General features: G+C 42.2%; 1 protein-coding gene across 4 annotated transcripts in view; it reads right to left on the reverse strand.

Annotated features, from left to right (window-relative positions):
- The window catches only part of immp2l (inner mitochondrial membrane peptidase subunit 2), a 144,870-nt gene that overhangs the window by 110,531 nt on the left and 20,919 nt on the right, over positions 1-13,420 (reverse strand). For all 4 annotated transcript variants that reach the window (XM_037766437.1, XM_037766440.1, XM_037766441.1 and 1 more), the window contains exon 3: positions 12,198-12,301. In XM_037766437.1, the coding sequence (XP_037622365.1) occupies positions 12,198-12,301 (104 nt within the window). The remainder of the gene's footprint in view (positions 1-12,197; positions 12,302-13,420) is intronic.

A 13,420-nucleotide genomic window follows, 5' to 3' on the forward strand; every position in this document is an offset into this window, starting at 1 on the left:
AAATCCCAGTTGTTGGTTATATATCTCACAGATATAAAAACTCAGCTAATTCTTCATGACAGATCGCCGCTGGTCAGAGAGCACGATGACAAAATGAAAACAAATATCAATCTGAGGGAAACTGAGTTATTGTTAAAAGTTTAAGAGCAGGGATTCTCGTCAGGTCTTCAGTGTGTCGGCACTTTCACGACTCTGGTTTCAACGCAGCACCGCCACACTAGCGATTAACATAACCGTGTTAAAACACTGGTGACACAAAGCCTGCTGGGAGCTCGGGGTCCAGAGCAAAGCCTCCCAGCAGCAGCAGAATTAGCCTGGATCAAAGCTCATTTCCAGTGCCGGGTTAGAGGATGTGGAGCAGATGTGACTTCCAGCTCCGCTCCACACGTCGCACTTAAACCTGTTTACACATTCAGATTTACTGATGCTGTCTGGTTTCATGTTTTCTCTTCACAGAGGGAGAGCTAACTGAGCAGCGACGGCCTACTTCTGCACAATCGGGCTCAAGGGCATCTCAGCACCTTTTATACAAAGGACACACATATAAACCTTTGGTACCCAACATGGAGATGACCTCACCAAAGAGTATAGAAGCAAAGAGACGAAACTCATGATGTGACTTCGTACATCATATATATGTCCACTTTTCTTGTTAAAACCTATATTTGATTAGGTTTAAGTTTCCCAGAAAAGCTAATAGATTAAAAAAAAAAGTTTTTGGCTATTCTGTAGATAAAAAAAAAATACTTCAAAACTGAGTTTTTTTTTTATTATACACAGTGCGAGGATTACATACCAGAAACAGCTAACTATATAATGCAACAGCACCACTGACACTCTCTAAAGTGATGATAAAGTTGTTTAGTCCTTCATTATAATGAAAGTTAGAAGATGTGAGAAATATGTGTATTCATGTCTGAACCTATAAAACTGCCTCCTGATGGAGTGGAAAGAGTTTCTTTTTTTTTCTCCACCTGCTGCCTTTAAGTGTGTCACTCCCTCCAGCGTTAACGTACAGCCTTCATTGTGCCCTCAATATGTCAACTGACTGACGGCGTCGGGAGGCAGGGATCCGCCGCCGCTAAACGGACGCACGAGGACATATTACGCGTGGAGGTAATTCCCAGCTCGCTGGTGGGAGGAGATCAGTGTGAGCGTCAAACCATCGGCTTTGATGTCGGTACGAGGGAGAGGAAGGAGACGAAGCCCCCAAAGAGGAACAACATCCACTGTGGTTGGACAACACCGACGCATCCTGTCACCTAGCATGCATCACAGCAGACAGGACGAGAGGCAGAGAGAGAACCTTATTTATTAAACAATGTATTTTCTAATTACTTTAATATTATGAATGTATAGAGGAGTAATGGTAGATGCAAAGGATCACCACAGTTATTACAATTCATCCTGAGGGAATGAATGTCTGAGCGGTGCGGCTCCTCGGTGCAGCAGCAGCCAGACGGCCGGCTCGCCAGGAGGAGACGGTGAAGAAGAGAGCGAGTGAGAGAGAGTCGGTGTGTTGAGATAATTCTGGTCTCATTTGTGGTCTGATAAACAGTAAATTTATCTAAACTGGTTTCATCTAAACCGGGTTGAAAAACGATGCAATCTGGTTGCCATGGTGACGAATTACGTCTGACATTCAACCACACCCCCATTCTCTGTCTGGGAAAGAACGTTAACCAAAAAACAGGAAGTAAAACCGGCTGGAGGGGGGGTTTTAAGACCGAAGCCTCTGTGGGCATATTTAATTAGCGAGGCGTTAATACAAATTTAATGGAAATTAGTTTCAGCCCCGCATGAGTTCCATGAGTAGTCTTATAGATTAAGGACTCCCGGCTATTCTCTACCATCTGTGCTACAATTAGAGATTGTACTGAGAGAAATAATAAACTTGTTAATGTAAATATGACTTACAGCTGCTCATGTATATTTAGTGTGGATTTATGTATCTCTGTGTCCTGCTTTCTATTCCTGTATATGATTGTTACATGCCGCCATATATTTCCATTCAGACGATAATTATTCTCCAGTTAATGACTGTCTCAATAAATCCGTCTGGTGTTATTATGCACTCCCTAATAATCCTCTAATCCATACTTTCTTTTCCATAATTCCATGTTGACAATTTCAGCTTTCTTGTTCTTGTTTAAAGATTTTTTTTACTGCTCATTTCAAACTGGACCAGTGGAGCAGCAGCGCTGACCTTTCAAAGCCTGAAATGTATTCCTTATTATAAAGCCTCCATCAGGTCCATTACTTTAGGAAGTGAAGTGTAAATGCTCAAAGAAATAACTGTCAGTTCATGTGTTAGTTAAGATATAAACACTAGCAGAAATGAGTTTCAGTTACAGTGTAAACACTAAGGGCGCTTTCACAAGCCATAGTCTGTTTGTTTAGTCTGAATCAGGAGGAAATTGATAGATTTAGTTTGTTTTCTATTTAGTCTGGTTTGGTTTCACAGTGCATGAATTAAAGTGGACCAAATAAAAATAATAAGTTACTGAGGAGCGTGTACGAAGGAGCAAATTTATCTTTTTCATCTTGAGAGCTGCCACTTCTATGAAGGGAATCACAGACTTCGATGCAGTCGACGTTTTTTCACTTTGACTCGTAACTGATCGACTGTGAACACGAATCCTCCAGTTTATCTCCGATGGCTTTATGAATGTCACTAGTTTTGTGGACTTTTTTATCATATTCTGTGTGTTCTCATTGGCCAAGATGTCAAACAAACATCCGTCCATTACTTGCCACCCCTCCAGATTTTTCCGGGAGACTCCTGTTTTTCATTGCCCTCTCCCGGTTTCCTCCCGGGGTCACAATTCTCCCATATTTCTCCCTCTATCTCAACCTGTTTCTGGAACTGAACAGTGTGTATAATCCCGACTGTCGTTTTCCGGTGGAATAGAGCAGTCTATGCTCGCGACACAGCGCAGTTTGAGCTCATGTTCAAGCTGCGCTCGCCACAGCGTGCAGCGCCCAAAGTCGGGCTTTGCTCGATGCAGCGAAAAGCCGTCGTGGTGCGGCGCGGGGCGTTAGAAATAACAGGTTTCAGAGCTCAGTGGTGGCGTTGTGTCTGAAAGGACCTTCAGTGAGTGAGAGAAGGAGAGAAAAATGGAGAGTACCAAGAGAAAGAAATACTCAAGCAGGAGCAAAAATAAATAAACGATGAATATTAGTTTATGCCAGAGATTCCCACGCCAAGCTCACACCAGAGGGGAGAATTATTCAGTTTTCTTTCCTGGGAGTTAAAGGTAAAATCAAAAGATTAACATAAAAATGCTGTTGCAGTGTACTTATTATTTTGTTATTTTCACTCTTTTAAAGTCACCAGAATGCAGGAAACAAAGTCTGTGAAACTCTCATTTTTGACTCATTTTGGCTTTGAAATCCGCCATATTTTTAAGGTCTCAAGTTTGGCAGGTATGGTCAGTCCTCTCCCACTTATGTTAACCTGTCGTTTAGCTGTGTCCATCTCAACAAACGTCTGCTCAGGCAGCATGCATTTGGGTTCTCTTGAAAACGGTCCGACAACACCTCTAACACTCGGTCTTGGACCGGTTGTTTTGGTCCGCACCAGAGTACGATTACTGCATTCACTACTGCACAAACGAACCTCACCAGAGTTCAATTAAAACAGACTAAATGTTAGCTTGTGAAAGCGCCCTAAATAATTTAGTGCCACTTAGGGCTGTAAGTGTTGTGTTAGTTGTGTGAGATGTTAGTGTATTCGTACCAAACCTCCTTGTTCCGCTGTACGCAGCTGCAAGCAGACTACACGGTATGTAGATTAATGCACGTAATGTGGAAACCATAGCGTGAGTTCTGCCTGGAAACTTTTAGCCGTACGTCGTTAGCAACATGTGCAACAACGCGTTATTATCGCCTTAACTTTGACAGCCCTAATATAAATATATACCGCGTATATAGATTGCGTTCAGGCTCATAGGGTGTTAACAGATCCATTATATACTCTGGGGCCAGTTCAAGTTGTGCTTTAAGTGAGTAATTACATTTTAAAGTTGATTCTAAAATGTAAGGGAAGTCAGTGCAATGATGCCAGGACGGGTGTAATGTGCTACCTTTTGTTAATGCCCATTAAAAGTTCTGAACCTTTTCACAGCTTAACAATTTTAATCAGCGTCGTTCAATTAGATGCTAAACAATGTGCTCCTTTATTTTGTCTTTGATTTAATCTGCTGAGCGTCTTAATGTTTTAAACGTTGCTATGGGAAACCAGTGAGTGTTTCCAGAGATGATGTAGAAATGATGCGACCTGCTGTGTGGATTTGTCGTGGTTCACACAGTGGGCCACACTGGCTTCTTGAGAGATTCACGAGCAAAATGAGGAACATTTAAACTTGAATGTAATGTGATTACATGGTTATTAGAGAAAGTAGGTGTCACTCTCACCTCTGTAATCTCCAACACCCAAAACTCAGACAGCTTTAAGGCTCAGAATAAATCCGGAGCTGAGAATCTTGCCATATGAGAGGCATCCAGTGAGCATGTTTTCATCCGTGAAACAGTTAATTTTAATAAGTAGTATCATTTCAGTGCACTACAAAGACTGCCTTTGTTCTTGTTTTATTTAACTACATGCCTCCTTCTCCAACGTCTCCAGAGATCAGGACAGACGCCAAAACCTCCTGTTTAATTTTTTTTGTTGTTGTTTTGTTGAGTTGATTTTTCACAAATGCTAAAACACACTGGGGGGTGGGGGGACAAAAAAAAAAGGAAATGAAGCACAAACTGTTCAGGTGAGGAGACATAAAAAAGCCTGTGGGGTTTCTAAAAACATCTCAACCTGAACGAGACGCCAAACAGAGATGCAAATGACGAGAATGAAGAAACAACAGCGCAGAAATAACAAGAGAGGAAGCTTAAGGAATAAAATATATGAGCCCTGTGTTTGTGTATGTTTGAGAGGACAGACAGTGCATGTTGGGTAATGGAGTTAAAATTTGTTTCTGTTTCTTTTGAGTGTATGATGTAGCTAAAATAACAAATTACATTTTTCTACGCTTTCTGTTGAAGAATGTGGTGAACGCTCACATAATGCGTGACTTTGAGATGACTTTTAAGGTTTTTGAATACTTCGGTTCGCATGATGTTTTTTAAGAAAAGTAATTTTATTTTTCATGCATTTTCCTGTGAATGTCCAGCAACACCAGCGATCAGAGCGCCTGCGGTCTTGAGGCAATAACACTATTTGGTTAAAGAAAAGATTGTGGTTTGGGTTAAAATAACTACGCAGGTGGAGTTACTTAAGTACTAAGGCTGTCAAAGTTAACAACGCGTTAACGCAAATTCGTTTGAACACCACTCATTTCTTTAACGCATTAATGCAACCTGTGATTTTTAGGTTGTAGCAGCTCAGTTTTAGCTAAAGTTTAGCTAAAGTGAAGATACTGGTATCATATGAAACAAGAAAACCTAATGAATCCATTGGTACCAACCATGTCATACTAGCTTTTTATAAAGGAGGCTAAATAACGCTCAACATTTTGGCGAGGAAAAACTGTCATGGCCAGTTTCAAAGGGGTCCCTTGACCTCTGACCTCCAGGTATGTGAATGAAAATGGGTTCTATGGGTACCCACGAGTCTCCCCTTTACAGACATGCCCACTTTGTGATAATCACATGCAGTTTGGGGCAAGTCATAGTCAAGTCAGCACACTGACACACTGACAGCTGTTGTTGCCTGTTGGGCTGCAGTTTGCCATGTTATGATTTGAGCATATTTGTTATGCTAAATGCAGTACCTGTGAGGGTTTCTGGACAATATTTGTCATTGTTTTGTGTTGTTAATTGATTTCCAATAATAAATATATACATACATATGCATAAAGCAGCATATTTGCCCCGTCCCATGTTGATAAGAGTATTAAATACTTGACAAGTCTCTCTTTAAAGTACATTTTTAACAGATACAAATGTGTGAATAATCACGATTAAATATTTTAACCGATTGAGAGCCCCAATACTTACAGTATATACAGTATATACAGTATATAGTATATAAAATGTTATAATGTGTGCAACAAACTGTTAAAATAACATAATTAGTAAACATTATTAATTATCATTCCGTTGTGTGTTAACAGTAAAAAAACTATTAACTAAGTTTACTAACTATAAATTTCCAATTTATAATTGATATTTATTATAAAGTGTTACCTTGGTCTCATCCAACTCCTGAGGGAAATATCCGTCTCTTTAGCTGCTAATGCTCCTCTATGTTCACCAGCTCGTCTCTAACTGTCTGTCTGCTGCTGAGCAGGTAGTGAACAGTCGCTTATCAGAGCTTGTTTGATGAAAACAGCTGGAAACAACGCTAATGAGAGCCGCAAGAGCGGATCAAAGAGTAAAGTTGGGGCTGTGAAGAGATCCATTGTTAATGTAAAAATATTGATCGTTGCTGCTTTAACTGATTGATCTAAACATGGGAACTTAATGTTTCATTAAAGGTAGATTTTAATTTGCTTCAAGGCAGACAAATGCATTAAAATAAAAGTGAAATGACATTTAAAAGGAGACAAAATGGAGAGTACATTTAGACGATATTGATTAAAGCAATAACGTCATGTTTTCATCAGTTTGGGGCTTTAAATAAAGTAAAAAGATGAAAATTAGGTGGACTTCCTCCAGCAGTCACACACCTTCATACAGTACGATCACACATTTAGTCATATTTCCTCCCTCGGTTTAATCTGCTGTCAGACGGCAGCCACCTCCTTCAACAAAGGACGGTGAGCGAGGAGATGAGTGGAGCGAGCTGTGGCGTCTCTCTGCTCGGCAGCCAGTTTTATATATTTATATCTGGTCAGTTTCCTGTTCAGCAGAGCAGGAAATGAAGTATTCACATCCTCTTGCAGGTGAGATTGATGGCCTCGCCGATCGCTAATTAGCTAGTAAATAATCAGGTGTAGTACAGTAAAGCAGAGAGAGTAGAAGGACCTTATCACTGCTGTTTACCAGCGGAACATTCAGATTTAACAGATTCCTCTCGGGAAGACACGGTTTGTTCGTCCATGTGTGTGTGGTGCTATCTTTGTGACCTATTTCAGTTTTAAACTGTCTTAATGAGGACATTTCTGCATTTTGACCAGCCTTCTCTCCTTCAAAGGGCTGCTGAAGTTTAAGACTTGGAAATCTATAAGAATCTATCCACCTTATTCCTAGCCCCCATGATGCCTTGCGTGAATTATGGGCACAACTTCCAGCGCGTCGTGTCACTGAACCAGAACCAGCGTTTTACATGGTAAGCTGATTTAATTACATTTATTTTATGTTTCACAAACTGTTTTTGTATGGCTATGGAAGTACTGAAAAATAGATTCCTCTCATTGAGTAGGTAGTTGATTGAAGGCTAAAGGAGCTTTTGAAGCAGTTATTTATCATGTGAAAGAAGGTTACTGTAAAGCTTGTTTCATATACTGTCTTTGTGTGATTTAATTGGCGCTCATTCAAGATATGAATGAAGGGCTGAATGACTTAAAGAGTGAAGACAGGTCAGATATTATTTTATAATGAAGATGTCTTTGTGTCCCTGGCACCAAAGGGGGGATAAATAACAGAATAAACAACAACAAAACATTGTCTATCGGCGAAATTTTGTATTTTAAACATCGGTATCGGCCCAGAATTTTGCAGTCGGTGCATCCCTAATTATAGTTACTGAGTGGATTTTCCTTTTAAAGAGTTTATGCTACCAAGAAACAGCAAACAGCAGCTCGGAGCTGCAGACGCTCGTATGCTGTCACTGACATCCTCGACTCAAAGCAAAAAGTGACAGGACGCCGCCACCGCCGCCGCAGAGGAATGTAGCTCGGCGCTTTTGAAGGTTTCAACGGCTGCTGAGTTTTCAGTGAATATTCATAGACTGTGGAACTTCACCACCACACCGTCCCCTGCTGATCCGAGATGGCTGTCATCAAACCCTTTTAACATAAACAAAAACGAGGCGAGCCAGGAGCCGGGACTCTATTCATCTCTACTGCCGCAGATTCATAAGCGACGGGAAACATTTCCTCCCCGTCCTGGAGAAAATGATGTTTTGCAGAACTCAGTTCTGAGGCAAATGGTTCTGTTCACAGCCGAACATAAAATCAATCAGGTTTGTAATGGTGTGCGTTGAGAGCATGACAAACACCCATGGTAGTGCTCAGCTCTCTGTACACCCGCTCACAATCATTCTCCTTAGCCGGCACGCACTGAAAACGAGAGGCGTTCTGTAAATAAGATATTACTCTACGGACCGGCGTATTCCCTTGAACAATTTTCCTTTAAAATGAGTCCCAATTATAAGCAGGAGTCAGTCCCCCACCTCCCCTGCAGTGAAGTCGTATCACATTTGAAATTTAAATCTGAGGCGATATTCTTGGCAGATGATAGATGCGGCTTTATGGGGGGTTTTAACTAAACCCCCAGCGAGGAGGAGAGTCGACACAGATCTGGTCCACGTGCGGAGGACTCGGCTATCTGTTGCTTTAAGGAAACATCTACTCCTTCAAAGGGCTGCCAGGTAAACAGGTGGCGTTGAGATCAGAAGACAAACAGACAAGGATGGGGCGGGGGGGAAATGCCACGAGGACGGCGGGCTGAATTTAAATGTCAGCGTGTTTCTGCGCTCAGATGAACTTTACAGAACCAGTGTCTCCATTTCCCTATTTGAGCTCTATATTTCTTAGTGCCAGTCCAGCTGTGTGATGCTGCACAGCTGGATCATTACCCTCCGCCAGAGGAAGGACGACGACTCTTCAAATCAACCACAACACAAGAGCAGCTCAGTTTAGGTTAAATTACTGTTCAGGGCTGGTCTCCTGCTCTCTGCGCTGCCAGGAATAGACGCTCAGAAACATCTCTGTTCCCACCAAACAAAACAAACTGTCACTAACAAAGAGAGACTGCCATCGAGGGGTAATTATGGAGGAGGGTTTGTCCTCCTGTCACCAGCCTGTGTACTCCACAGGCTGCACAGCAAACATCTCAAATGAAAAAAAAAAAAAAAACGACAGCATCGCCCGCGCGCTATTAAACAGCTCGGAGCTGCAGTCAAATCTGACAAATTCCACTTGTGAAATCTCACTTTCGCTGGTCTTTGCAGGCGAAGGGTCTGCGGCGTCTCCAGCATGGGCGCCGGAAGTACCGGGAGTACTTTACGGCCCTGTCACACTTTTTTAAGTCGCGAATCACTGTATCCCCGCAAATGCCCCTATATACTGCGACACAGTAAAAATGTGTTTCAATCATTCCCATCCACCCCGTGCATGTCCAGACTGGAAGTGTTTTTTACTTTACAGATACGCTCTCATTTTAATCTGGTCACCAACTGTCTCACGTAACCGCTAACTGAAGTGCAGCATTTATTTAGGCTACGTCTATTTTTTTTGACAATACGCGTGGAAACACGAATAAAAATAGCGCTGAATAATATCTTTTTCCACATTTTGCTACCGGTGGAGCAGAGTGTGCTGTAGTCATGTGCAAAAAGGGATTTTAAATGCTCACAGTCTCCCGACCCGTTATGAAAGCCCGTCCCACAAAAATCCGACCGGCCAACTTTATGCATTATAGTAGCACAATTTTCAGGACTGAGTGACGCGGCACTCTACAAGGGACTGATCCTGCTGCTGAGAGCAGCTAGAAGCACATCCTCAACATCCTCCACATCTTAACACTGAATTTTAACAAAATAGTAGCCTTGTGTAGGTCTGTGCTGTCTGTTTTAGCCTAGTGTTAGGCTGCACTGTGTAGAGAATGAATGGAGACCACAGTTCCAAGATTTAACCTATGTTATTACAAGGCTCTGTTGAATACTTGATTCTGATTGGTCAATCACAGTGTTCAGCGGTCTGTTATTTCTATGTATAACAGACCGTTGCTATGTATAACAGACTGTTGCTATGTATAGCAGATGGTTGCTATGGGCGCAGTTCTGATGTCGGACTCTGGAGGACCGTTTTTGTGTCAAATTATTGATTTCTTAGGTAAGTAGCCGCGTAAAAAGCGGGATAATGTACAGCTAGCGGGTCATTGTTGTTAAATAAACCCCTTCAGGGCGATGAGAGACCCCGACGCGAAGTGCAGCATCGCCCTGTCGAGGTTTCTTTCACAACAATGTCCTGCTAGCTGTGCATTATCCCTTCCTCGACTCGCTTTGAGCGCTGACCAGCTGAGCTGAACCCCTGGATGCTCACTGGATGCTTTTGTAATGTGTCTGTTCAGAACATGCTGGTTTATGTTGGCAATTGTCATTTTTGTGCTGGTTTATAGTTTTGACCAGTAGTGAGGTGTCTGTTACATGTCTTGTGACCAGCTGCATTTTACTGTGCATTCACTTATATGCCCCCCCACGCCCACTTCTCAAGTGAATCCGGCGCCGTTGAACTTTCACAGAAGCGGCACGTTAATGGAACAGCCGACGTCTGAGACAGAGGACGGACTTCTGAGAGGCTTCAGGGCTGCGTTCAGACGGAGAAATTTACAGTAAATCTCCGGCGAGGTTTGCCTAATGAGCGGTGACGTCTCGTCATGCACCGAGCCCGTGATGTTGTTCTGCACCATTTGACTGGACCACATTCCACCTGCCTGCATCGCACTGTTATTCCCATTATGTTCAGTTCACAGCTGGTGTCGCTTTTGTGACATCAGCTCACTTCCACAGGAACGTATCAGCGCTGTGTCACAGTCGGAGCAGTGCAGGTGCTTTTGTAATGACAAAAAAACAACTGAACTGTTGAGTCCCACAGCACACCTGTGCTTTATCCTGAAGGCTCAGATGTGCTCGTATCCACACAGGCGGGTTTTTGCAGGATGTGTAACAGCAGTTGCAGATAAAACGTGTTTACACGAGTAAGAGCAGCACATAATCCTACAGAGCAGCTGTTCTTTTTCCAACCCGGTACCTTGTCATCTCATGTTTGAGGTGTTTTACTCAAGTCCTGCTCAGCTCAGAGAATAGAATTACATAACTATACAAAATCAACTCTTTCTCCACTCTAATCTACAATAAAGTTTTGCCGCTACAACATGTGCCTCCTGTCAATGACAGAAGTCTGTGTATTAGGGTCAAAGTCAGGGGTGAAAGTAGGCCGGTACGATCCGGTTCCACTAAAAGCTTCAGCGCCGGTACGCAGTACCGGGAAGAACGGACAGCAGCTGCCTGCTGAAACCCGTCACAAACACATTTCAACAAGAAAACACATCTACTGACATCAGGTCAACATACAGCTAGCTGCCTCCACTAAGGAGGTTATGTTGTTGGCTTGGTTGGTTGGTCTGTCTGCTTGTTTGTTTGTACACGCATTATGTTTCACTATCATTAACATTGTGATAGGGCAATTGTGCTGCATTCATGTGGTGTCGGAATAATTGAAAAAATTAGTTCCCCGATGGGAAAATTCATGTGAACACCCCCTGAAGTTGGATTCAAAAACAGCTAGCGTGTTGTTTAAGCAATAAAATACAACACATCTTCTTTGTATCATATATGTTGTTTCCACATTACGACTTAAAGCTCATGAACACACCAAAGAACGACTTCCCGACGTGGGAAATGGGACCATCTGAGGAGCACAACATAACTATATTTCTAAATATTTCACAAGCTTCTGATCGGCTGAGAGTTGAAACAGATCAACTAGCTCATTTGCCACAGCGTCATTAAGCATCCAAAAGTTTGATCGACAAAAGCAAGATGCCGTCAAAAAAGTAAAAACACCACAAGTGTATAATATGGATGTATAAGAACTTACCTTCCCTTCAAAATATGTGTTTCTGGCTATATATGAGCTTGTGTCAAAGAACTGAAATGTTGCTGCCAGACCGACTGCTTGGCTTTGACAGTTTGACAGAGAAATTATATCATTTATATGAATTTCTGTGATCTCCCTGCAGCCATGAAAGGCCAGATAAAGACCGGTCCTATTGTTCCCAGAGAAGTGAGCTTTCAAAAGCAGCTGTCGTTTCCAAAGAGCAAAGTAAAGATATAAAAATGTTATTGCTGCTCAACTTTTAAAAACACTTCAGCTGATTTTAATCATCCGTGTATTTTGTGCAGTCGCATGTATGAAAGATACACCTGAGTGTATCATGGTAGATTTTCCATGTAAGTCCTTTTCTTTTTAACTTGATTTCATGCTGCGTTGTGTGTTTTGTAAAGAAACTGTTTTTGTCAACAGGTCACTCACATGACGGAGACGATGTCGCCTCGCTGGACCTCATACTTCCTCACGCTCCAACGGTTCAACAGGACGACGTCACAATCAGACCCCCCGCCTGGGTTCAGGAAAGGCTGCTCACACACACAGAAATAGAAATACAGATTATAAAAAACAATACTCATAAACCTGCTCCCTTCACTGCGTACAGGAGTCATCCCACTCTCACCCACTACATCAACACATACAGTAAGTCAGACACATGAGGTGGTGAGCAGCGGTGAGTCACTGGAACGAGTAATAGAGCAGAACTAAACACTCTAAATATAGTTTGGTCAAAAGGTCAACAACACAAACACATGTTTCAGTAGGTCTGTTTGTCCGGACACGTACATAAATGGAAAGCACCACTGCAAAAACAGAAACCTGAAGTCTGTAGCCACGGTAGTGCCCCTGTGGGGCTGTAATATTCACTACACACCAAGAAACCAAAGGGATGAACTGGATGGTGATGAACGACAGACGAGAGACAACGTTGCTCTTCTGAGAGTAAATAAAAAGGGTTTATCATCTGTCGTTGGTCAGTGTCAGCTCTGTATCGTCACAAACCTGAACAATAGAGGTGCTAAACGTCATGTCTGTTAGCTAACAATCAAACAAGAAGGAACAGCAGTCAATCAGGTGTTTTGATATTATTAAAAAGGTGGTTAACTAACATAAAATATGCAAAGACACAAACCCAAAAAGAGGCTTTGCTCTCACTGTAAATTGGACCACTGTTCTTTTAATCAGTAATTTAGGAGCTACACGGCTAGCCGGCTTAACTAATCACTTTTACACCTACTAGCTGGCAGGCTAAATGTCAGCTAGCAGGCTAGCTAGCTTGGCCCGGGGGCAACAGACAATTTGCTTTATTGGGGCACAAAATGATTAAGACAACGATAGACTTTTCAAATATTTGTCAAATTTCCTGTATATATTATTTACTGGAAGGGAAGCAGACGAGTACCAAATCAACTGTTGATACAACATACTGTATATATACATACATCTCATCCCCCTCATTGTTTTAGTACAAAAACAGTTTGGGATTGGTTGTTCATCTCCCTCCTTTAGTCATCAAAATACTTAATATAAATGTCCACTGTTGCTCCAAACAACCATGTCCTCCATGACAGCTCAATCACACGTTTGTCTATGCGGCCCCCCCACTTCCTTCCCTTCTCAAAAATGACAAAATCATTACTCCTACA

This window comes from Sebastes umbrosus, chromosome 4, assembly GCF_015220745.1.
Source record: "Sebastes umbrosus isolate fSebUmb1 chromosome 4, fSebUmb1.pri, whole genome shotgun sequence".
Lineage (NCBI taxonomy): Eukaryota > Metazoa > Chordata > Actinopteri > Perciformes > Sebastidae > Sebastes > Sebastes umbrosus.